The 26,603-nt window shown below is 37.6% G+C and overlaps 1 protein-coding gene across 1 annotated transcript in view; it reads right to left on the bottom strand.

Moving 5' to 3' along the window:
• The window catches only part of slc9a6 (solute carrier family 9, subfamily A (NHE6, cation proton antiporter 6), member 6), a 36,951-nt gene that overhangs the window by 8,748 nt on the left and 1,600 nt on the right, over positions 1-26,603 (bottom strand). Inside the window, exons 2-13 of the mRNA XM_002932592.5 lie at positions 18,883-19,082; positions 16,465-16,542; positions 14,057-14,133; positions 13,050-13,162; positions 11,334-11,439; positions 9,901-10,042; positions 8,688-8,793; positions 8,149-8,237; positions 7,275-7,388; positions 5,852-5,963; positions 4,734-4,887; positions 1,113-1,143 (exon numbers count right to left, since the gene is read on the bottom strand). Of these exons, the coding sequence (XP_002932638.3) occupies positions 1,113-1,143; positions 4,734-4,887; positions 5,852-5,963; positions 7,275-7,388; positions 8,149-8,237; positions 8,688-8,793; positions 9,901-10,042; positions 11,334-11,439; positions 13,050-13,162; positions 14,057-14,133; positions 16,465-16,542; positions 18,883-19,082 (1,322 nt within the window). The remainder of the gene's footprint in view (positions 1-1,112; positions 1,144-4,733; positions 4,888-5,851; positions 5,964-7,274; positions 7,389-8,148; positions 8,238-8,687; positions 8,794-9,900; positions 10,043-11,333; positions 11,440-13,049; positions 13,163-14,056; positions 14,134-16,464; positions 16,543-18,882; positions 19,083-26,603) is intronic.

Raw genomic sequence — 26,603 nt, 5'->3', positions numbered from 1 at the left:
CCCCTTTCAACATTATTTAGAAATTTCAAAACATGTATAAAGCCTCAGAATTTATGTTTTCTTTTGCTAGCCTTTATTTCAAACTAAAGCCCTCATTAAAGAACATGTAAAGCCTACAAAGTATATCAGTTGGGCATGTCTCCCCCACCCAAATGCATCATTTGTACTGCATATATCCCCTCCACTTGCCAGCACCATCACATTTTCCTAAAGCAAATAGCAGCTTTTACCCAGTGGCCATTTTGACTCTGATACATAATCAGATACATTTAAATCTGCAAACAGCATACACACACAGACCCTTATTCAGCATACATTTCATCAAGAATACAGGCTCACACAGGCAGAACTGTCTGATAAATGTTCTGCTTGGAGTTCAGGAGAGAAAGTTAGAAGAATAAAATGGAAGCAGACGGCTAGAGCTAAGTTTCTATGGGAACCAAGCAATGCCATCTCTTCACTGGCTGCTAGACTGGGGGGCGTGTTTAGTAATCTGAGCTTAGAACAACTGAGCATGCCCACAAACCAAAGGTCAAAGCAAATTCCTGAGGGAGGGGGCCGAGTGGGTTACAGGAGGAGAAGCAAATCTAAGTGATTAAGGGGATGTTGCAGCCTTACTATTAACCTCTGGACAACCAGAGTGGCAGGTATTGAAAGAATTCAAAGAGGCTGTTCACTGATTACATTTTTGTGTGTGGGGTTTACATGTCCTTTAAAGAAACCCCTAGTGCTGCCACAAGTGTTTTTACCCATGGTTCTTTAAAATGAAAAACATGCAATATACTCCACTCCTTTTAGGAGTAAAAATTATACTTACACTGGGAACAGCACTAAGCATATGACAATAAAATAAGATTGCGCTAATCTCTATACCATTGGTATTTGGTTTATTCACACTGTTTTAATCGATAGGGCTAACTAGTAATGAATTAGGCTTATCTAAGAATAGGAGGATTATGTTCATGGAGGAATTAGGCACAAATGAAAAGTCAATAAAAATGCAATCCTTTGGTTTGGTTTTGCCTTACAACGCTGTCAGGCAAGTACACAAGAATTACTACTAAAAATAAATAACTTAAACAAATGTGATAAATTTGAAAATGAATATTCACCATCTGGTCAATTTCAGAATCCACACCCACTCTGGAAAAAAATAAGAGAACAAAGGAAAGGGTAAATTGCAATAATTGTAAAACAGGCGTGGATTAAATATTAGAGGCTAAACACTTTTTCTGAAGGCTGAAAAGAACAATATACCCCCCTTCCCTTTTCAACATGTGCTTCAGTTAGGTTAATGGTGCTTAAACATTATCACAACTTCAAAAATGATTTTTCCACCACTGACACATCCATTAGTGATCCATTAGTATCCATTATCCATATCCATTAGTGATCCTAAACCCAAATCACTTCTCTAGTTGATTGTTGATGGATGGCAGGGCAAACTTTGGGCAGGCAGGGGGACACCTAACTGCCTCCCCAACAATACAGCACTGACTAATGCAGTCAGTGCTGTATTCCTGAGGCAAGCAGCAGGTCTATGCACTCTGAAACAGAGAGCACAGGCCTGCAGCAATACAAGAAGGGAAGAATGCAGGGTGTACATACCCTTACATAATGCTGATAGAGGTAAAGTGACACCCAATGGACATAAGTGGAGAAGCACAATTCCTATCAAAATGTACTCAAGCTAGTCAAATATTTTCACCAAAATGGCCCAAATTTGGCACTTTTTAACCATGTCCCTTCTTTACTAATAGTTTATTTTTACATACACAGGAAAGATAAGCTGTGCGAGCTATAAGTATAGCTATTTAGGTGGGTCATATCAAGATATGAATTCCTCTAAATGCACTTGGTGGTGGCTTGGTAGCAGTTGGATCCTAGGAGCAAAATGTAATGCAGTTATATAATCACAATACAATGTTGAAATATCACACAAAATGTTTTATTTCATTTTAAGTGAAAGGATTAACTGTATCCCAATTTACACATTTTGTTAAAAATGCAGAAAAGTAAGTTAATCTTAAAGAAATTTTAATATAAATAATGTAGTTTGTATATTGTATTTCCAGTACTTTATTCTTACAATAATCTTGTATATTTGTATGTAAGTGGTCTAAAGCTTTGTGTCTTTATATGGTCAAAGAACTCCTGGGGGACTTAAAACATCTTCAACATGTTTTGAGTTTTTTTTTTTTAATACTACAGTGGCTTGCAAAAGTATTCGCCCCCCTTGAACTTTTCCACATTTTGTCACATTACAGCCACAAACATGAATCAATTTTATTGGAATTCCACGTGAAAGACCAATACAAAGTGGTGTACATGTGACAAGTGGAACAAAAATCATGCATGATTCCAAATATTTTTTACAAATAAATAACTGCAAAGTGGGGTGTGCGTAATTATTCAGCCCCCTGAGTCAAAACTTTGTAGAAGCACCTTTTGCTGCAATTCCAGCTGCCAGTCTTTTAGGGTATGTCTCTACCAGCTTTGCACATCTAGAGACTGAAATCCTTGCCCATTCTTCTTTGCAAAACAGCTCCAGCTCAGTCAGATTAGATGGACAGCGTTTGTGAACAGCAGTTTTCAGATCTTGCCACAGATTCTCGATTTGATTTAGATCTGGACTTTGACTGGGCCATTCTAACACATGGATATGTTTTGTTTTAAACCATTCCATTGTTGCCCTGGCTTTATGTTTAGGGTCGTTGTCCTGCTGGAAGTTGAACCTCCGCCCCAGTCTCAAGTCTTTTGCAGACTCCAAGAGGTTTTCTTCCAAGATTGCCCTGTATTTGGCTCCATCCATCTTTCCATCAACTCTGACCAGCTTCCCTGTCCCTGCTGAAGAGAAGCACCCCCAGAGCATGATGCTGCCACCACCATATTTGACAGTGGGGATGGTGTGTTCAGTGATGTGCAGTGTTAGTTTTCCGCCACACATAGCGTTTTGCATTTTGGCCAAAAAGTTCCATTTTGGTCTCATCTGACCAGAGCACCTTCTTCCACATGTTTGCTGTGTCCCCCACATGGCTTGTGGCAAACTGCAAACGGGACTTCTTATGGTTTCCTGTTAACAATGGCTTTCTTGCCACTCTTCCATAAAGGCCAACTTTGTGCAGTGCACGACTAATAGTTGTCCTATGGACAGATTCCCCCACCTGAGCTGTAGATCTCTGCAGCTCGTCCAGAGTCACCATGGGCCTCTTTGCTGCATTTCTGATCAGCGCTCTCATTGTTCAGCCTGTGAGTTTAGGTGGACGGCCTTGTCTGTAGGTTTACAGTTGTGCCATACTCCTTCCATTTCTGAATGATCGCTTGAACAGTGCTCCGTGGGATGTTCAAGGCTTTGGAAATCTTTTTGTAGCCTAAGCCTGCTTTAAATTTCTCAATAACTTTATCCCTGACCTGTCTGGTGTGTTCTTTGGACTTCATGGTGTTGTTGCTCCCAATATTCTCTTAGACAACCTCTGAGGCCATCACAGAGCAGCTGTATTTGTACTGACATTAGATTACACACAGGTGCACTCTTTAGTCATTAGCACTCATCAGGAAATGTCTATGGGCAACTGACTGCACTCAGACCAAAGGGGGCTGAATAATTTATTTGTAAAAAATGTTTGGAATCATGTATGATTTTCGTTCCACTTCTCACGTGTACACCACTTTGTATTGGTCTTTCACGTGGAATTCCAATAAAATTGATTCATGTTTGTGGCTGTAATGTGACAAAATGTGGAAAAGTTCAAAGGGGCCGAATACTTTTGCAAGCCACTGTATATAATGTACCAATAACAGACCTGTGAGTCATGGTGTCCCTGTACAAAAAGACCACCTATAATGGAGCAGATGTATCTAAAACTTGCAAGTGAGAAAGTACAGTTTGTTGTGTTTTGTTTTTTTACTCTTGCAAAGATTACCATGGATAACGTACCTCATAGGCTTCTATTAAATGGAATTACTATCCCAACTCAGAAAACTCCTCAGAAAGTAAGTCTGCTGATAGAACTAATTAATAAAGAAATGCTGGTACAGGTATGGGAACCCATTATCCAAAAAGCTCCAAATTATGGAAAGCCTTTCTCCCACAGACTCCTTTATAATCAAATAATATAGAATTTTCAAACTGATTTCCTTTTTCTTTGAAATTATAAAACAGTACCTTGTAATTGATCCCAACTAAGATATAAGTAATCCTTACTGGATGCAAAACAATCCTATTGGGTTTAATTAATGTTTTATCAATTTTTTAGTAGACTTAAGGTATGGAGATCCAAATTATGGAAAAAATCTCTCCCTTGGTCCCGAGTAGTCTGGATAACGGGTCCTGTACCTGTACTGGTATTGGTAACTGCTTTTTAATGGATCACATAACCACCAAACTCCTGAGATGTTCACTAAAGAAAACATGTAAAAAAAAAAAAAAAATCTGAGTCTTGGTTTGGGGGTCTGGAATACTGAAAAGGTATTCAGATGCAGTGGCATTTCACATGCGTTTTCAGATGCCACACACAATTACCAGAGGCAGCTTTTTGCCACCCCTGAAACTGGCCACTCACTGCCACCTAAGGCCAGGTTCTCACCTCTCACCGGTTGGACCCTAAAAATAAAAGTGTGTATATATATATATATATATATATATATATATATATATATATATATATATATATATATATATATATATATATATATATATATATATATATATATATATATACAGAAACACTTACCTGATATGCATGCAGGATAACATTGCTGTGGTGCCACCACCAAAAACCCACACTGTGAAAAATACAATCAGAAGGGTTGTGCTAAACATCATTTGCCGTGCATAAGTGGCGGTGTCTCGAATTGCCAAAGCAAATGCCATTGCCCCACGCAGACCTAGAGAACAGACACATTTTTTAATTAAGTTAAGTTTTTTTTAATGAAGTTGACAACGTTTCTTCGTTTGTTAGAAGAATATCTGTATATCTCTGTACCACTATCAGCGCAAAAATACAAAAGCAGAACAACATTCGTCCTGTCCATATTTCATTGCTGTCTTTTATGGAGAAATTATATAATAACCATATAGAGATTAAGCAATTATTTCAAAAAGATAATAGATGGCCATTTTAGGGCATGGGAAGGAAAAGGTTTAAAGTGGACCTGTCACCCAGACATGAAAATCTGTATAATAAAAGTCCTGTTCAAATTAAACATGAAACCCAAATTCATTTTTATATTAACACATCCAAACCCATTATAAAGGCATTTAAAAATCACAGCTGTCAATCATATATTGCTTGCCCCGCCTCTATGCCTTAGGCATAGAGGCGGGGCAGACAGTAACTTTAGCTTTCCATTCAGCACTTCCTAGATGTCACTGCACATCTCACTTCTCCCCTCCCTCCTCCTTATCTAACTGTGTAGCCAGTGCATGGGCATGGGCATCAGGTCCCCAATTCTATCACATAAACAAGATTTTGGCATGATACAAAGCTTGCCTTAATAACAGTGCCCACAAAATGGTGCCTTCCTGCTTGCTTTGATTGAGTAATTCCAAGACGGAAGGAAACAAGATTTATATTATTTATATAGAGTAAGTAAAGTTTATTTTGCTCAACTAACAATATAGAAAATAATTTGGACTTATTTCTTAGGGTGACAGGTCCGCTTTAAATGAATGGTCAAATGGTTGTGTTTTTTTGTTTGCTATCCTCTGCAATAACTTGGGCAGATACAGCATACAGCTTGGGCAATACATAACTGAACCTCATTAATATTTAATACTAATAATACGCTAGTTTATTTCTACTAATATACCTCAGCTACAAAAGGGACAGCAACAGCCTAACTCTTATACCTGCAAACATCATCATGTGTTGGAAATTTGATCCGATCTTGTTTTTTCGACCGAGATTCAGCAAGAAAGAGAGAGGATAAATATTAGCTGCTCTTCCAAGGAAAACTGCTAGCTGTAGGGTTATTCTGTTAAAGAGACAACTCTTAAAGGTTGCACACAGGCAAACTATATATTCTAAGAACAACCTGGTAATAACATATTCATACATAAAATTACCAGTAATTCGTTGTCTTATATTAGGGCCACAACACAGGAGGAAAGTAGTTGACCATGATGGGCAACTAATCTTCTGTTTTAGAACTGGCCTGAAGTTGCCTTGCAATGTAACTTTGGAAAACAGATGCAACACATATGTTTGCAACTTACATTATTGCTGAAAGGAAGGCATGGTAACTAATTGGCGATATCCCCCACCTATGGGTGGGCGATATCGGGAGAATCCAGGGCCAAACGATCAAATTATTACGGCGGGTATAGGCAAAGTCGGTCAACTCGTTGATGCGGTCCCCGATCCGACTAGATTTTTTTAACCTGCCGGATCGAGATCTGGCCAATTTCAGGTCAGATATCGGTTGGGCAGGCCAGTCGGTAGTGCCCATACATGGGCCGATTAGAGAATCGGCCCGTGTATGGGGACCTTAAGACTATTAAAACTGCATTGATTGTAACAATTCTGGAAGCAGTTCACTTCTTGTAAATCCCAAACATTAGGTTTAACTTGCATTGGATACACATAACAGCTATATGTCTATGAAGATTTTCATTCATCCAGGTCATGGTATATCTAGTATAAATAAATTTAAAGCAACTGGACTTGTTTGGTAATCATTGAAGACATTTCACTACTCATCCGAGCAGCTTCTTCAGTTCAACTGACTAGTATGGGAAGTCCTCAGCATATATACTCTTCCACTAATCCAATCACAATGGCACTTTGTAACTCTTCAGAGAGGTGACATCTGAAACTCACAGAGGTGTGAATGCTCTGTGAGTTTCAGATGTCACCTCTCTGAAGAGTTACAAAGTGCCATTGTGATTGGATTAGTGGAAGAGTATATATGCTGAGGACTTCCCATACCAGTCAGTTGAACTGAAGAAGCTGCTCGGATGAGTAGTGAAACATCTTCAATGATTACCAAACAAGTCCAGTTGCTTTAAATTTATTTATACTAGACATAACAGCTACTGAAATTAGTTTCTGACTTAACAACCCACAGCTACATACGATAACCCTGGCTATAACCAAACCAGAGTGCATCAAAGATGGGTTGGGTGATATAAACTTTGCATGCTTTGGTATACTGTCCCTCTGACTGATAAGCTGCATAACAGCTGCTCTGCCCTGTTACATATAGACATGATGACACAGAACCTGAGATTATAAATAATGCAACTGGCATCAATCGGTTTCTAAAAAGGATACAAAAGCTCCCACTATAAACGTTGGATTGAAGACGTGGTTCTGGAAGGTGAATAAAGCCAGGCCCATATAGGAAAAGATGAAATTTTCCGCTAAAAAGTTTAACAGCTCAAACAACTAAGAACAGAAAAAAAAAATGTTAACACGTGTAAAACAAATAGATTTTTCCACTGCCTATTTGTTCAAGTCAGTCACCAGAAGCATAGAAACAAGCAATGCTAACAGAGTCAGGGGGTCAGTATAGTACTTGGAAATGCACATGAAAGCACTTCTATATTTTTATCAACATATAAATCTACTTAATGTATAGGAAATTATTTAGTACACACTAAACACAAATGACAGGTAACCAACTGTAAATAAAGCACTGTGATTATTTAGTTTGCCTTTGTACAGATATCCTCGGGAATAGTTTAATTGTGTCATGTAACCCCCAGAACAGGGGATTATTTATTAGAAAATGCTTTAACTGTATTTGTAACCACTTGCAGCTGTCCAGGACCAAGTCAGAATACTACATGTTAGCACAGACCTGGAGCAGTGTAAGGGACTTGGGAACTCATAAAAGATGTGTGGCAATCATAGGAATATAGCTCAGGCTGGTGCATTTTTCAGTGAAGAGAAGCAGCCCGAGTGTTTTACACTTTCCTTGTTCTTTAATAATGATGGGCTTGTGCCATAGCAACACTTTCTTATTTCACTTTCATTATTCTACATAATGTCTTAGTAGCCAAGTAATGCACTAATATTATTGGATAAATGCAAATGACAGTATATTAGCAAAATGAAGGGAAATTATAAGAAACAAATCTGCTTTTGTCATTTAAACATTAAAAGTCTATGCATGACCAATAATCACTTGGAAATGTTGAATTACCTGCTTTGTCCTATGCTGAGATTCTGTGGACAGGTTGTTATAGGTGTAATGTGCCTGCGTTATTCCACAAAACAGTACTGCAACCACTCCTGCAAACAAAGCACATAGTTATATAGTGCTGTACTTCTTTGTTCCTCAATAATCTTAAAACCAACAAATTATCTAGACAAACCTTAGAAAACTGGAACATTTTAGGGAAAAATACCACTGCGCACAAAGCCTCCGGGACTAATCAGTCTGAGGCAGAAGACACATGGGACACCACTTTAAAAAAATTTGGTCACAGTGACTTTCCCGCCATAGGGCACTGTATATTTTGCTGCAACTAATCTTGCATGGTTTTTCACTTTGCAACTGCTGAATGCATGGTGGAGATCAACCACACTACCCAAGTCTAGGCATATATAGCCATCTTATATGGATACTATCCTCAAAGAGGACCAGCAGCATCAGAGTATATTTTACTGTATAGTTTATCCTGTGAACTTTATATAAATAAGGAAGCTAATGCATGAATGAAATAACCCAGTCTGACAAACCTGTGTATCCACATGCTTCTGCAAGTAGAAATGTGCTCCAGGACATCAAGAAGAACAATCCAGTCTCCAGCAGTGGAAACTCTCGAAGTTTAGTGAACTTTGTTACGTGAATTATGGTCAAGAATTAAAAACAAATATTTTGCATAACCACTGTGGATTTTGGAAATTAGCTTACAAATTTCATCAAAAAAACACAGATTTCTTTTCTTAGCAAAACTAAAGATTCTTGGACCATACAATTCCTATTTTTTTTTTTTTACAGGAAAAAAAATGCTAGAAGATTTTCACAACAATCTGGCCACTGGAAACCACAGTTTTTACCAGTGCAAAAGGGTTTATATGTTTTCCTTAAAGGAAAAAGAATGTATGGAGTTTGTGTTTATGACCTCTAGAAGGCAGCCAGTAGGAAAGTACACCTGAAAAGGATCTGAAAAGAGGCTGTGCTACTAAAACACTGTAATAAATCACTGTATAAATCCATTTTGTAAGAAAGATAAGGCAAAGCAAGAAAAAGGCAAACTGTCAACAGAACTTTAATGGAGCAAGAAGAGCCTTTTCTGGTGTCGGTCTTTGCCAGTCACTGCATTTATTTCTAGGCTTTGCTTTATTACTTATATAGATGCTGCCCAAATCATTAGCTGCAGTGGGCCAGATTAAAATAAAAATGGTGATGTAATACAGTTTAAATGACACTACACAGCAGCTATTTTAAATAAACTATAGAAGTCTTTCTGAGGCAAACATACAACTTTCACCAATAAAAGGTAACACTACATTATATTTTAAATATTTTGGTACATTTTATTTTTTTGGTGTAACGGTTCCTTTAATACAAAATTTAGAATGCATTGCCTTCTAAAAGTCTGCTTCAAATGCCTCATAATTGCACAATGAATTTCTGGCTTTAGCCGGTATTAACTATGACAGAACTGCAGTTCTTTCTAACCAAACAGGCTTGGCTGTGTGCGCATTTAAAAATGCATTAGCATAAATTAAAATATTGTGTTCTTTTAATTCAGGAGAATGCGGCTTTGCAGCTAAACAAAAACATAAAAGGTTGTGTATAGTTTACTGGTAAATTAGAAGCTAAAATTTGTTTTGTTTAAAGTATGACTTTAAATCTGGGTTGTTTTTAGAGTGACCTAAAGGAATGCAGCACATTATCAGCAGTTGCAGACATGGAACAAAGACCTCAGAACCACAAGAAGGATATCAGTGAAGTTACAACTCCAGTTGCTGCACCCATTGCAAATGATCCACTGAATATCCCAAGGAACATCCCAATACACTTAAACATGGCAGTGATATCGAACGTGTGACTGTTGTCTCCTGCTGGCTGATATGCTACAATTGAACTGTAAAAAAGACAAAGTCATGTAAATGTCTGGTTAATATTTATCTATGAATGATGTTCAAAAAATGAAATCATATAACAATTACAAAACAATTATTATATTCAAGAAACATACACAAATATTGTACTCTTTCTACACCTAGAAAGAATAAATATAGCCTTAAAGGAACAGTAACATGAAAAAATTAAAGTGTTTTAAAGTAATTAAAATATAATGTGCTGTTGCTCTGCAAAAAAATGGTGTTTTTGCTACAGAAAAGCTACTATATAAATAAGCTGCTGTGTAGCCATGGGGGCAGCCATTCAAGCTGGAAAAAGGAGAAAAGGCACAGGTTACATAGCAGATAACTGGTAGATAAGCCCCATATAATGGGGGTTTATCTGTTATCTGCAAAGTAACCTGTGCCTTTTCTCCTTTGAATGGCTGCCCCCATGGCTATACAGCAGCTTAATTTTATAAACTATAGTAGTCTTTCTGAGGCAAACACACCAGTTGTAGCAATGCAGGGCAACAGTACATTATATTGTAATTACTTTTATACACTTTCATTTTTTGGTGTTACTGTTCCTTTAAATGTACAGCTGTCATTTTAAAGGACCAGAAATGCCAAACATGGAAATGAATTTCACTTGACACTGTGCTACACCTGTAAAATTGTTTTCTTTGCTGCAGAGTTGTTTTATTACAATGGGTTTACTCTCAGCTGTGATCAGCCATCTTTTATCTATTGTCTACAAATCTTCACTGGGTCTTTTCAGTTCATTGGACACACAGCTAATATAGTTATGAACTGCCCCATAACCCTATAAATACAGTACCACTTAAAAGCCAGAGTAACATGTAACTAAAGTTGATCGTAAACCTTAAAGGCTTTGCCCACTTTAGTCACCCATGAAGAGACTCTGTAGAGTTCTTGGATAATACTATCTATACTATGCAGTATGGTCAAGTGTAGACTGCTTACAAGGGAAGATATGACCTACACTCTCTGGAATTTTTGCCACTCATATACCCAATTGGAAAGGCAATCTTTTTGGCTTAAGACAGAGACTGACTGGCTTACAATTTTATTTAAAAAGGCAGAAATGACAACCAGTATCTGTCTATGTCTGTACACAACTAAATCTAATCTCATTGTACTAAGCTTATTCCAATGAGGTGGATAAGTTACATTTAGATATATGCTCATAAACATTATAAATTAAGTTTAGATTTTGATAAAATTTTAAAGCATTTTGAAAATTTTCCAGTATTTCTGGCATCAATATATTACTAAGAAAGTTTGACTTACGATGACAACACTATTGCAACAGCATCGTTCAAAACACTTTCTCCAAAAAGAAGTGCATACAGTTCTACATCCACATGGAGCTCATGGAATATGGCAAGGACTGTGACTAAAACAACAAACAAAGGCTATATTAAGCTTGTGAAATAGTTTATAGAACTGGCTTCTACCGAGTAGGAAAATAAGTACAAATCACTGCAATATGTACCTCATGCAACTACTTAGGTTTACTTTCACTTTTAAACCAAAACCTACTTATACTGTTATGGTAGTTTCCCTGAAGTTGCTACAGTGTAAACCTCCAGTTACTTCTTGGTCAGCCTTGATTTCTGTCTTCCTTCCCCCCTCAAGAAGGAAGGCACAGTACTGTCAGTACCCATATCCTTAAGATATTTTGCTTCCACTAATACAATTCAGCTTACTCTAGTATCAAATTTGCTTCTACTATTTCTCACCATTATAGGGTAGCTTTTTGAATGCAATGATTTGATACAGACCTTGAACTTAAAGAGAAATTATACACCCAGAAAGAATAATTAAACATCAGTTTATATCAGTGGTTTATTAAAAAAAATCTTACCTATAGGTCATGTTGATCATTTTTTTGCCGATAGGGCTGCTTTTGTAAGTAACTGTTACTTGAAGTCTTTAAACCTGGTTTTGCCAACCTGACTGTCCCTTCTCCACTAGTCAGTTATAGATTCTATTGCTACTGGACTCCTGCCGCACAAATATGGCAGCCCCCTCATAGAGGAACACAGGGATTGGATTGGTAATGTAAAAGTATTGGTTAAATACTTGTATGTCGAAATTCTATAGCTCATGTAAAGACAATGCTATGATAGTTTAACATTTAATTTCTGAATTTCTGTCAGTATCTCTTAATGCAGCTCTGACGGTACCAGGAAGAAGTGTTGGAAAAAAAGACAATGTAGTGTATTTAAAATGGTAAACATTTTTACCCAATAGCACATACTGCTAAAGAAGTATATTTTTATGAAAATTGTTTATTTGTAAAAAGCAAGTTTCACATCAGCTGTTTTATGCAATATATTTTTATAGAGACCTACTTTGTTCTGTGGTATAGTTTCCTTTAAATACATCCTGGCTTTATTAACAGTTAAATAATTTGCTCATTACTTATCTTTAAAGGAGAATGCAAGTCAAAATGTAAAAAGCATACTGCCCAATAGTCCTCCTATTGTTTAGTAAAAACACCACATTTTTGGCTCACCTAATCAAATATTTACTCAGTCACACTTACTTCACATTTTCTAGAACAGGCAGCCATCTCTAAAAAGGTATTCTCCCTTCCTTTCACTCCTTGCTTCATACTGCACATGTGTTTCATTCCCTCCCCCCCCCCCTCCCCTCTGGCAGATCCGCTTCTGATTGGCTGGTGGGCATGTGTAGCTCAGAACAGGAGACAGGATCAAGTTACACACATGCTCAGAGAATAGGAAGGCTGCCGCTGGCAGCCTACAGGAAGGACAGAGAGATTTCAGTGATGTCACTGTAGTCTTCACACTGCTGTAGACTGCCAGCACCATATCTCAGAGAAGCAAGGAGGGATCTGGGAATTTAGATATGCAGTAAATACTTAAAAAGAATGCCTTTAGACTTACTTTTAATTTATATTAACCTTTCATTGTCCTTTAAAGACATAATTTTGTTTCTACCACTATTTCAGTGAAATAAGCTAAAGAAAAAAAAACATACCTGGATCAGTTGCGGAAATAATGGCACCAAAAAACAGGCAGTCAGTAAAGTAAAAATCCCCATCAAGGGTTCCAGTCACTTTCATTAGCTTTACACAGCCATACAAAAGAGCCCTGGAACACAAGATAAAGAGAGGAGTTGACTCTTGAGACCCTGAAAAATTTGCCTAATGCACATCAAAAGGCTGCATTCAAATGGAGCCTAACAAGATGGTATAATGTCAGTCAATTATTAAGCAAACTGCCCCACCTGTATGTGTGTATGGGGTTAAACAAAAGTAATTTGGGGAAAAAAATATTGGAAGCAAGCAGAATCAGATTCTGGAGGTATTAGTTCATCTTTTCATCCAAGATATTATCTGTGTATAAACATAATTAGCAGAACTGATGTCTGCCTGACACAAACTTGATTCTGCATTGGCCAATATGGCTACCAGTGTGAGTAGACAATTTGTGAATGGTGAAAGATTAATATATTCAGATGAAACAGAATTTGGATTTTTTTTTCTTTTTTGACTAAACATTCACAAACATCTCCATCTTCAGGCATACTTAAAATTAATGATAATTTATTTTTTTTTTTAAATAACTTTGCTGAATGCCGAAAACAAGTGAAGTGACCTTGTGTGCATGATCAAACATACTTTTATTTATTCCTTCTTACTTCACTTTAATCCTTTTTACATATATCCCTAAATGTTCCAACTTTAGCAAGACAGTCTGGAAGTGCATACTCTAAATGTGTCAAGGCTTCCCAAGAAGCAAGCACAGTTTTAGATGTCTCAGGCAAAGTCAGGTGGAACAGGTGTGATGTAAAATGTCCCTTTATTTTCAACTCCTGGAAGGTAGGCACCATCTCAAAAGAGTCAATCACATTTATCATTTTGTTGCATCCATTTAAATATTGTATCTTGCAGCTGTGATTTCAGAAGTAGCAAAATTGCTGTTGGTAACAGCAGCTAAAAATGTAGTTAGCATGCAATGGTTGTAATATTTAGGAAGACTCACCCTATTACTAAACAGGAAATTGCTGTTCCAAGAAAGGCATACGCAAGGATTGAGCCCATATTCCTGAAGAAATGCCTCTAGAAAACATCAAGTTAGTTATTTAAACAGCATCATGTACAGAATTGTTTCTTCTCTGAATTAGAGAAATCCCCATAAAAAAAAAAAAAAAAAAATACTTGAGAAAGCATGAAAAACATTTACCACTGTATACATTCAACAATAAATATTGTCTAAGCATTCAAAGAGGTAGGGCAAACATTTTCACAGTTTGTTGGGTTTATCTAAAAATGTCTTACACCTATTTAGACTAACTACTCCCTACCTGCTGCAGATAATAGCAGTATATTGGATTTTATGTTACTCTAGCTTGGGGTTTGTATTATATATATTCCATACAGTAATCCCCTTGCTTACTGTAAATATTTTGAATATAAAAGCATAAATAAAATTGATCATTAGAAATTTCCCTGACTTTGCACCTAATGTTTGCAGAAGAAATAACCTTATTTATATATAATAAAACAAAAGCATTTAAATCCTGTGCCTCTCAAGGAAACTTTGTGTGACTTCGGAAAACCGAAGCAACGCATATGCAATCTCACCAGAGATTTACATTCTTGCCAGTGAGATGGCATTTCGAGATTAGTTGCCCACGGTAGCGAAGATTTTTTCCCAGCCAACTAATCTCCCCGTGTGCCACTGCCCCTAATAGTGAAAAAACACAGAGCCACTTTGGGCTTTACTTTATAAAGTGCACATGCCTAAAGTTGGCCATACACGCACCGATAATATCGTACAAAACCACGTTTCGTACGATATTCGGTGCGTGTATGGCAAGTCGGTGAGTCGACCAATATCGCAGGAGGCTGCTGCTATCGGTCGACTCACCGATCGGGCCAGTTAAAAGATTTTGATCGGGCGCCATAGAAGGCGCCTGAGCAAAATTGCCCGTCAGGGCTGAATCGCCAGGAGGTAGAAATCCTATTGTTTCTACGTCCTTATCTGCTGTTTCTTTCCTGAACGATTAGTGGCAGATTGTATGATCGTTCGTGCGACCAAAGATCTGAAATCGCCACGTGTGGCCACCTTTACCATCACAACTGTACAAAATGTAGTATTTACATTATTACAAATTACTCACATTATTTACATAGTTACATAGGGTTGAAAAAAGACCATCAAGTTCAACCCATCCAAGTAAACCCAGCACACACAACCTATACTTACCAATCTATAAACTTACATAAACTATATATACAACCACTAATACTAACTGTAGATATTAGGATCACAATAGCCTTGGATATTCTGCTTGAACTTATCCAGGCCCCTCTTAAAGGCATTAACAGAATCTGCCATTACCACATCTCTAGGAAGGGCATTCCACAACCTCACTGCCCTCAGCGTGAAAAAGCACCTACGCTGCTTCAAATGGAAGCTCCGTTCCTCTAATCTAAAGGGATGGCCTCTGGTGCGTTGATTGTTTTTATGGGAAAAAAGAACATCCCCCATCTGCCTATAATCCCTTCTAATGTACTTGTACAGAGTAATCATGTCCATTTACAAATTTAAACCTCTAAAACCGGAGGTTATGTCATGAGTTACCCTCCAACATCTGCAAGTTAACCATAAACATACTTTTGACGATACAAGCCTTAATAGGGCCAGGATATAAGCCATAATACACATTTACATATTCATTATTACAAGCAATAATATATTTACATATTCTTTACCCTGCATATCTATTATTATTACAATATGAAATATAAGGTCAATATAAAGAAACTACATATTTTAAAGGAGAAGGAAAGGTGGAATCAATGGGGGTGCCAAAATGTTAAGAACCCTGTCGCCAGTGATTGTATTCACTTACCTTATAACATGTTAGCAAAAAACTTCACCAGCCCAGAGTAAATGCAGACCAGGGATCCTCTTCCGTCGTCTTTCTTAGTGCCAGCTGTGCATGAGCAATAGAGTGAAAAGCTGAACTTTATCAAAAGTTGGCTTTTTGACTCTGCTGTGCATGTGTGGGCCTCAGGAGCGCAGCACTAGGAGAAGAAAGGAACAGGGTCGCTTGCCTGCATGTACTGGTGCGCATGACTGGAGCGATTTTCTGCTAATAGGAGCACCAGCCTATCAGGTAAGTGATCTTAATCACAGAGGGTTGCCTAACATTTTAGCTCCCCCCAGTGATTCCACCTTTATTTCTGCTTTACTAACCATTATTCCAATTTAGTTAATTGTACTAGACTCAGGTAAACATAGCCATGCCAGAAGCATGTGTAGTCTATAAATATAACCATGCTGGAAATGTGAGGTCTAAAAATTAATATAAACATACCAGAAACATGCATGGTCAAGTTTCTTAAAAACAGTGGTAGCCAACAACAAAACTTCTCACTTACCCTTTTTAAACTATATCCTGCATAAAAGATGATTGGTGGAAGTAGGATATTGAAAAAGACTTCTGTATCAAAAGTAACCTATATATAAGGTAAGAAAATTATGATGTTAAGCAACATATCTTAGCTTATGAAGAAAAAATATTTGACTGTTAACTAATCATATTGAACCAGCAAGAACCCAAAATGTTAAATTTACTGCATTAGGACTTTGAGGAAACAATATATAATACACACTGGCCCAGAGAATGCCTGGAACACCAGTACAACATAATGACATTACACAGTGGGAAAGTACCCTAGGCTTTTTTTTTGGTGGAGATAGAAAATAGGAGATTTATCAAGAAGTAACAGTTATGTTCAGAAAATGCCAGTCATTCTTGTATGTTTTTCTAAAAGCACACAGGGCTACATGTTGACCAGTTTAACCCTATGGGCAGGGGTGTAGGTGTTGTTGAAAATTTGCACTAACAACATGCATAGGGCTCACCAGCTATGTCACATATACTATATGTAAACTCAATATGTAAAAATATTAACCAGCACCTTTAAGTAACATTTCATAAACTTGTTTTAAAATCTAGAATTTGGAAAATGTATTCTAAATACAAAAAAAGTAACAATCAAAGACAACAAAAAGTGTTCCCTCTTTAATACTGTACATGAAAATAATGACTGAACAGGCTCTAGCCAGTATGGAGCAGATTCTTCTAAGAACAGCCAGTATGTAGCAGAAAATACCTATGATCTAGATAAGTCACTAACGCTCAGTAAGGGGATGGGGGGAGATCTCCAACTCCAATTCTCTTGATAAATGTATTAAAGGAACAGTAACTCCAAAAAATGAAAGAGCTTTAAAGTAATAAATATATAATGTACTGTTGCCCTGCACTGGTAAAACTGTGTGTGTTTGCTACAGTAACACTACTATAATTTATATAATAAGCTGCTGTGTAGCCACGGGGGCAGCCATTTAAGCTGGAAAAAAGGCACAGGTTACATTGCAGATAACAGATAAGTTCTGAAGAATACAATAGTGTTTTATCTGTTATCTGCTATGTGCCTGTGCCTTTTCTCCTTTGAATGGCTGCCTCCATGGCTACATAGCAGCTTATTTATATAAATTATAGTAGACTTTCTGAAGTAAACACACAACTTTTACCAGTGCAGGGCAGCAGCACATAACATTTTAGTTACTTTTATACACTTTCATTTTTTGGTGTTACTGTTCCTTTAAGGCATGTAGCAAATTATACCAATTTAGACAGCCTATACCTGGCTTACTGAGCTTCTACTGGGAAACACCAGGAAAGTTAAAGGTTGAACTGAAATCTTGGAAGAAGAAGAAGAAAGGAATAGAAAAGTCTTTATTTCTAGTATACTACCTGAAAGCAACTGGAATGAAAAAAAAAAAAGTTATCAGAAGGTATACTACAAGGGTAGTTCACCTTTTAATTAACTTTCAGCTTGTTATAGAACGGCCTGTTCTTTTGCAAGTTTTTAGTTCTTAGTTTTTGTATAATTTGCACTAACTTTGCCAACTCTTTTTCCTTTTTAATATTTAGCTTTCTTTTCAGACTCTCTCCTATTAATATTCGAGTCTCATTCAAACTGCCTGGTTGCTAGGATACATTTGACCCTAGCAACTAGATAGCCTCTAAAATTCCAAAAGTGCAGACCAGTTACAAATCATCTCTTAAGTTAATTTAAAGGTAATCTATCCCTTTAATGACTCAAAATTCATACAACTTATTACAAGGATATAAAACTTTAATGAATCATTTTAAATCCAATTGAGCATGCCTTCCATATGCTGAAGGGGAAACTTAAAGGGAGAAGCCCCAGAACAAGCAGGAGTTGAAGGTGGGTACAGTAGAGGGTTGGCAGAGCATCACCAGAGAAGATACTAAGCACCTGCTGATGTCTATAAATCACAGACTTCAAGAAGCCATTGCGTGCAAGGGATATGCAACAAAGCACTAAACATGACTGCTTTAATATACCTACCATTACTTTGTCCCAAACATTATGGTGCCCTGAAATGAGGGGGACCATGTATAAAAAGCGTTGTAATTTCTATATGGAACTGAAATGTATGCAAACAACTTTAAATTAAAGACTGGAATGCGCACTTTAATCATGTCTTAATTGTTTGATTTCAAATTGTACACTGAGGAGCAGAGGAGTAAATCAAAGAAAAATATGTCTGTCTCAAACATTATGGAGGGCACTGTATTATCCATTTAATACAAGATTAATTGGTAAGGAATCCATTAGATAAATGGGTTGACTTAGGCTTTCTTTTAGTGCATAAGAGTTAGAGAGGATTAACCACTCGACCACCTAAAGAACATACAGGTCTCACTTACTGCACTCTGTAAAAAAAAAAAAAAAAAAAAAATAGAAAAACCACTGGCTTACCTTTCTGAGCATATCATTATCCTGAACATTATTGAGTGCCTTAGAACTAATTTCCCCCTTCAGCATATACTCATAGAACTTGCCGCTCACATTCACCAGCAGGGTAGCTGGGCTTGTCTGAAGCTCACAGCTCATAGTCACATTGTTCACATCGCTAGGAACATGAATTCCATACCGTAAAACCACACCAGCAATCAGACCTTTGAGGGGGGAAAAAAAGCATTTTAGTGGCACATCAATAAACCAGCTCTATGGCCCACACATTCTCAAAAAGTTCCTGAATATTTTGGAGTAAGTAAAACCTGAAGTAAATATAGCCTCAGGATAGTATTAGTGGGCCAGTATATTTATGCGAGAAACCCCAGTTCATCACACGGACACAGCTCTCATGGTCCTTTAAGCTTCAAGCTGCTCTTATACAGGAGTATGACAGAAAAAACTCGCTGAGAACATCTGAAGGTAATAGTGGCTGGTCATGAGAAGATCTCCAGCATTCTTTTGCTTTACCAGTAATATTTCATGATTACATTACCTTCTATAGCTGCACTTTCTTTAAGTATCTGATAATCCCATATTTTTTGCCTCATCCCTTCTAGTATGCCATGGGGACTTAATGTAATAAGCTGCATGCAAGCAGTAACCCATACCATCTAAAGGCTGTGACACATGGGGAGATTAGTCGCCCGCAACAAATCTCCCCGAAATGCCATCCCACTGGCGAAAATGTAAACGTGGCGCTGTGATTTCTGGAAATTGCAGAAGTTTCTTCTCAAGGCAAGATGACTAATCTCCCCATCTACCACGGGCCTTCGGGCCTTGAGAGGAAACTTCCGCGATTTCGGGAAATCATGTCGCCACATATGCCATCATACTGGCAATTTACATTCAATGGGATGGCACTGTCGCAGTCGCAGGCGACTAATCTTCCCATCTACCACGGCCCTAATGTCTGTATAGCCAAATCTGAAGCCAGCCTGCTCACGATAAGAATATGGAGATAATCAAAACCTCTAACTACTTTACTACAGAAAACAAAAAAGGTATCAATCTGAAAATCCATTTATTTACTAGCATGGTAAAATCACCACTGTCAGTGGAAAACAAAGCACTATTTTAAAATCAGAAGTTGCGACGGCATTAGCTATCATTTGTGTTAACTTTATTTTTAGGGAGGGGATTTTTAACAAGGAACCAATACTAATTTGCCTTCTGCTTTCTCATTCTTAGGTTTGTTGGGTTAGTAATGAGCTTGTTGTGCCCTACAGATATTTCATTTCTCCTGTGACAAAAAATATCCACACATGACACTGACCTAACGCTCACAGCACATGCTGCTGGTATAAAACCGCCCAGTTGTGCCACCTACTGTACCACTGACTTTCTGACACAGCTGGTACAGCATATTTTGGCCCTAAAATGCAAAAGTGCCATTACTTACAGTGGCTTGCAAAAGTATTCGGCCCCCTTGAACTTTTCCACATTTTGTCACATTACAGCCACAAACATGAATCAATTTTATTGGAATTCCACATGAAAGACCAATACAAAGTGGTGTACACGTGAGAAGTGGAACAAAAATCATACATGATTCCAAACATTTTTTACAAATAAATAACTGCAAAGTGGGGTGTGCGTAATTATTCAGCCCCCTGAGTCAATACTTTGTAGAACCACCTTTTTCTTCAATTACAGCTGCCAGTCTTTTAGGGTATGTCTCTACCAGCTTTGCACATCAACAGACTGACTGCCCATTCTTCTTTGCAAAACAGCTCCATCTTAGTCAGATTAGATGGACAGCGTTTGTGGACAGCAGTTTTCAGATCTTGCCACAGATTCTCGATTGGATTTAGATATGGACTTTGACTGGGCCATTCTAACACATGGATATGTTTTGTTTTAAACCATTCCATTGTTGCCCTGGCTTTATGTTTAGGGTTGTTGTCCTGCTGGAGGGTGAACCTCCGCCCCAGTCTCAAGTTTTTTGCAGAGACTTTTGGCTCCATCCATCTTCCCATCTACTCTGACCAGCTTCCCTGTCCCTGCTGAAGAGAAGCACCCCCAGAGCATGATGCTGCCAACACCATATTTGACAGTGGGGATGGTGTGTTCAGAGTGATGTGCAGTGTTAGTTTTCCGCCAGACATAGTGTTTTGCATTTTGGCCAAAAAGTTCCATTTTGGTCTCATCTGACCAGAGCACCTTCTTCCACATTTGCTGTGTCCCCCACATGGCTTGTGGCAAACTGAACTTCTTATGGTTTCCTGTTAACAATGGCTTTCTTCTTGCCACTCTTCCATAAAGGCCAACTTTGTGCAGTGCACGACTAATAGTTGTCCTATGGACAGATTCCCCCACCTGAGCTGTAGATCTCTGCAGCTCGTCCAGAGTCACCATGGGCCTCTTGGCTGCATTTCTGATCAGCGCTCTCCTTGTTCGGCCTGTGAGTTTAGGTGGACCGCCTTGTCTTGGTAGGTTTACAGCTGTGCCATACTCCTTCCATTTCTGAATGATCGCTTGAACAGTGCTCCGTGGGATGTTCAAGGCTTTGGAAATCTTTTTGTAGCCTAAGCCTGCTTTAAATTTCTCAATAACTTTATCCCTGACCTGTCTGGTGTTTTCTTTGGACTTGATGGTGTTGTTGCTCCCAATATTCTCTTAGACAATCTCTGAGACCGTCACAGAGCAGCTGTATTTGTACTGACATTAGATTACACACAGGTGCACTCTATTTAGTCATTAGCACTCATCAGGCAATGTCTATGGGCAACTGACTGCACTCAGACCAAAGGGGGCTGAATAATTGTGCACACCCCACAGTTATTTATTTGTAAAAAATGTTTGGAATCATGTATGATTTTCGTTCCACTTCTCACGTGTACACCACTTTGTATTGGTCTTTCACGTGGAATTCCAATAAAATTGATTCATGTTTGTGGCTGTAATGTGACATAATGTGGAAAAGTTCAAGGGGGCCGAATACTTTTGCAAGCTACTGTATATACAGGTGTTTTTTGGGGGGGTTTTCTGGTGAATGAATGCACTGCAGTATAAGGGCATCTCTGCAATATTGACTGAGAACGGCCTTTCACAAGGGTTACACACAGAAGGATAATGGAATGTCTTAATAAATATACATGTCAGTATATTCATCTTCTAAGCAAGGAAAGACATCACAACAGTCCATTTTATGGTTTGATAAAAATGTTGGTGTCAAGGATGGTAAGAAAAAATGTGCATTTAAAGGAGAAAGAAAGTTACCCTGGGGGTGCCAAAATATTAGGTGATTGTAATCGCTCACCTGAAACCCTCAGCCGGTGCTCCTGTTAGGAGAAAACTTCACTAGCCAGGATGTATGCGAGCCACAGTTTCTCTTCCTCCTTCAGTCTTCACGCATGAACAGTACAGTGAAAAGCCAAATTTTAACAAAAAATCTTTTTCCCACAACAGCACATGCGTGGGTCCCGGGATCACTACGAAAGGTGAAGGAAGAAAGAGGATCACTTGCCTGTATTTACCCCGGGCCAGTGCAGTCTTCTCCTAACAGGAGCACTGGTCGGGGGTTTCAGGTAAGCAATTACAATCACTGCGGGGGGGGGGGGTGTGTAGCATTTAGCACCCCTATTGATTTAGCCTTTCCTTCCTTTTAAGGCATTCAGGTTAGTTGAGACAGCTGAAACTTTCATCAGGTACAAGGATGCCAATAAAGCATGTAAAAAAGCTATCAGGCAAGTTAAAATTTTGATGGAAAAGGGTAATGCAGCAAGGAGTATAAAAAATTACAAAATAATTTATTAAATATGTAAATAATTTATTTTTAAAAAAAATGACGTAAGAAAAAACTCTGAACTGTTATTTTATTGTCTGTCTACACAACTGAGTAACCAACTAATGAAGGTTTCCATTTTAATAGACCCAATTGTAGTACTACAACTACTGATGAATGGGAGAAAGTTCAAAAGAGACTTGAACATCTAAATGTAAACAAAGGTCCAGGACCAGACACTATTTATCCCAGGGTACTATATAAGGTTAGGGCTTTGATTGTCAAACCTATTTGCTTCATTTTTCAGGATTCATTGAGGTCTGGCATGGTGTTGAGAGACTTGTGAATGTGGTAGTGTTATTCAAAAAGGGATCCCATTCTCAACCTGAAAATTATAGGCCTGTTAGTTTGGCACCAGTGATAAAGATTCCAAGGAAAGATTGTGGAAGGTGTAATAAGGGTAAGATACTTGAATACATTGAAAATCACAATACTATGGGGGAGATTTATTAAGATTCGAACGCTCCGAGCGTATTTTTGCTGATTTTTTTGCGCTTGCGCGACTTTTTCATACGCTTGCGCCAAAAATTCGGAAAAGGTTCTGCCGCTGTTTACAATCGTTCGGTATGAAAATTTTGTGACTTTGCTTGTAGATTACACGGTTGTGGTAAATCGAACATTTTCTAAATGGACCAGTGTCTTGGAGTCCCACAGGGGTCTGTCCTTCATCCTTTGCTTTTTAACTTGTTTAGTAATGACCAGGAGGTGGGCATTGAAAGTATTGTTTCTAGTTTTATTGATGATAATTATGTAAAGTCATAAATTCCATGTAGGATGCTGTCACTTTGCTGCAACTTTGCAGAGGGATGTGACCAGGCAGGTCATTCCATGGCTGCTAAACCAAATAAAGTACTGTGTTGCATAAAAAAAGGCCATTAACACAAGAGATGTATATATATATAATTCTTGCCTTTATAGGTCCCTGGTAAGGCCTAACCTTGAGTATGCAGTGCTACTTTGGCTTCCAGCCCTTAAGAAGAATATTAATGAGCTGGAGAGAGTGCAGAGAAGTGTAATTAAACTGGTAGAAGGCATGGAAGATTTAAACTAGGAGGTTAGACTGCGAGGGGGCATAATTACATTTTCCCCATAAAAAGGATCAATGCACCAGAGAGGTCACCCCTTTAGAGGACCAAAACATTTATTTGAAAAAGCATAGGTGATTCCTTTTAGTATGGGCAGTGAGGTTGTGAAATGCTCTTCCGATGTTGTGATGGCAGATTCTATTAATGCCTTTAAAAGTGGCTTGGATAATTTTTGAACAAGCATATCAAAAATTATTGTGATACTAAAATCTATAGTTAGATATTGGTATATAGTTTATATATGTGAGTGTATAGATAGGTTGGTATGAGTGTGTATATATGTGCACTGGGGTTCACTTGGAAGGGTTGAACATGACAGACTGGTCTTTTTTTTAACCCAACCTATGTGTCTACCATAGGCCAACTGAAAGATAAGGAGACATACCACTTGAGTTCGAGTTCCAGATTGCTAACATTGTTTTTATTAACAACAACTAAAAAGATTCTTATCAAAGATGGAATGTTGATAAATTACTGTTTTGGCCAGAAAAAAACTATATGGTTCATTCCAAAGTAATGACCTAAACTCTAGGTAACACTGGATACTGCTGCAAAATGTTGTATTGCGATAGTTTCCTTTCAATGAAGGGTGCCAGATAACTATTTTTAAACCAGCTAATTTCTGGTAACAATTTACTGCCACAGCAGTAAATATAATCATTTAACTATCCAGTTTATTATAATAGTATTCCATTTTCCACAAATTTGTCACATTGTGGGGTTACACTGCAGCTAATCTTTTTATTTCATATTGCAGTTTACCTTTTTTTATTTTATTCTTATTGGAAAATCAACCTGGGAAACCAGGGGCTTTTATTTATTTTTTTAAAAAGGAGTGGGAAATTTGGAGTTGTCCTTTTAAGTGATTCTATTAGAGTGTATATCACAACTCCATGACATAAAGCTAAACAGAACTGTTGTAGAGAAAACTGATCCCTCATTATAAGCAAACAGAGAACTGATTTGTTGGCACTAACTTTTAACAATATCACACAAAGCTTCCACGCACAATTAAAATGTGAATTCTGACTTTATTAAAAATTGATTAGCCTAAAATTGATTTAGCCTGTAAACAACTGCAATTTAAAAAACAATAAAAAAAGAAATAATTTGCCATGGGTGTGCATAGTACACAATAAATGATTTACTTTGATACAATCACCTTGCGATGGTAAAAGTGATCATGTGACCATGTGTTCCTTTCTCCAGCACTGATTTCTGCTTTCACATGTCTCTCTAGTATGTGCCCTTTATAGAACTTCTACTTTTTTTAGATCACATGAAGCTTGAGGCTGCACGCTTCACTGATATCCACATAGCAGTATTTAATTTTCCATGTTCAGTTGCGTTTGCACTCGACTAATTAACATGTTGCTAGCCAAAACCCACTCTATTGAGAGATTAGAAATTCCTTTATTTAATGCTGCAGATAAAGTGAAGAAAGCACCTACAAGGATCAAACATCCTTTAGTCTATTCACTAAAGGTCAATAAAAGATAATGCATGCAGTATTACATAAACATCTGATCTTTTATTTTAGTTATGCTGTAACCTGTACAAAATCATCACCAAATTTATCAAGATAAAACCAGGAAAATAATGCAACAAGTTAAACTAAAAAAAGTGTGATATGAAAACACACAAAACAATGCATCTTATTTGAGAAGCACAAGATCCTAACAAAATACAATGCCTATAAATAACAACAGAATTGCATCTGGTATTTTCTCTCACACTTAATGAATATACCCTTATATGTTCTATGTAGAGTTTCATCATGCCACACTAGGTTACTAGTTAACCTGTGATTAAATTTGCAGGGAAGTCAGTTGAAATTTGAGTACTATATAAATTATTGTTTTGCCGGACCTCCCCAAAGGGAAAGGAATACTATAAAAAAGTACTATATTCTCACATCAGAGAGTGAAAGAATGGACATATGAAGAAACTAAAGGCATCTATTCGATATCCTACATAGCAAAATAAAAGGATTTTCACTTTTTTTACATTTACATGAAATGAACAATTTTGAATATGAGCAGAAGGGAGGGACAGACAAGAAAGGTTAAGGGACCACTAAAAATGTAAACTCAATACTTTGGACAGATTGGTTGGTCTTACTTAAATAATATTCTTTAGGTGGTGAGCACCAGTAGTATTGTATTTAGGCTTGTAACATGACTGTAACATGACTTGTAACAGTACTGTGAAATACTTTGTCAATTTATAATAAATAATGATATAAATAATAATGATAGAACAATATCTCTCACACACACACACACCTGTGTACTTCAGATAACATTACCTGTATAAACTTAGGAGTGTATAGCCAGTTGGCAAAAAAAGAAGCATTTTTCCAGGGTGCAAATGGCACCTGTTGTGAAGGTATTTTCTCAGCGTGATGTGCCTGACATGGGGAGAACTATGTCTAGCGCAAGGATTCTTAACCTGTGGGTCAGTACGCAAACACTGGTCCCCATGATTCCCCTAAATATCATATTTTATTCCTACAATAAATATAGATTAAAACAAAGCAGATTAATGGTTCTAAACCCAATTTTTGGGTGGGAAAGTTGATTCTGCAATATAATTTGGAACCCCTGAGAAAAAAGGTGAAGACAGACTGCATGTAGGTGTCTTGATAAAATATACTATTACACATATTACCAAGTGTAGTGGTTATAAAAAAGGTAAATAAACTGTCACCCCTTAATATCAATAAAATATGGTAGATGCACCAAATTTTTGGGATTAGGCCAAACCCCAGAATCCTTCGTAAAGAATTTGGGCAAATACCGAACCGAATCTGA

This window comes from Xenopus tropicalis, chromosome 8, assembly GCF_000004195.4.
Source record: "Xenopus tropicalis strain Nigerian chromosome 8, UCB_Xtro_10.0, whole genome shotgun sequence".
Classification (NCBI taxonomy): domain Eukaryota; kingdom Metazoa; phylum Chordata; class Amphibia; order Anura; family Pipidae; genus Xenopus; species Xenopus tropicalis.
The sequence above is the reverse complement of the archived record's forward strand: the minus strand, read 5'-3'. Positions and strand labels throughout refer to the sequence as shown.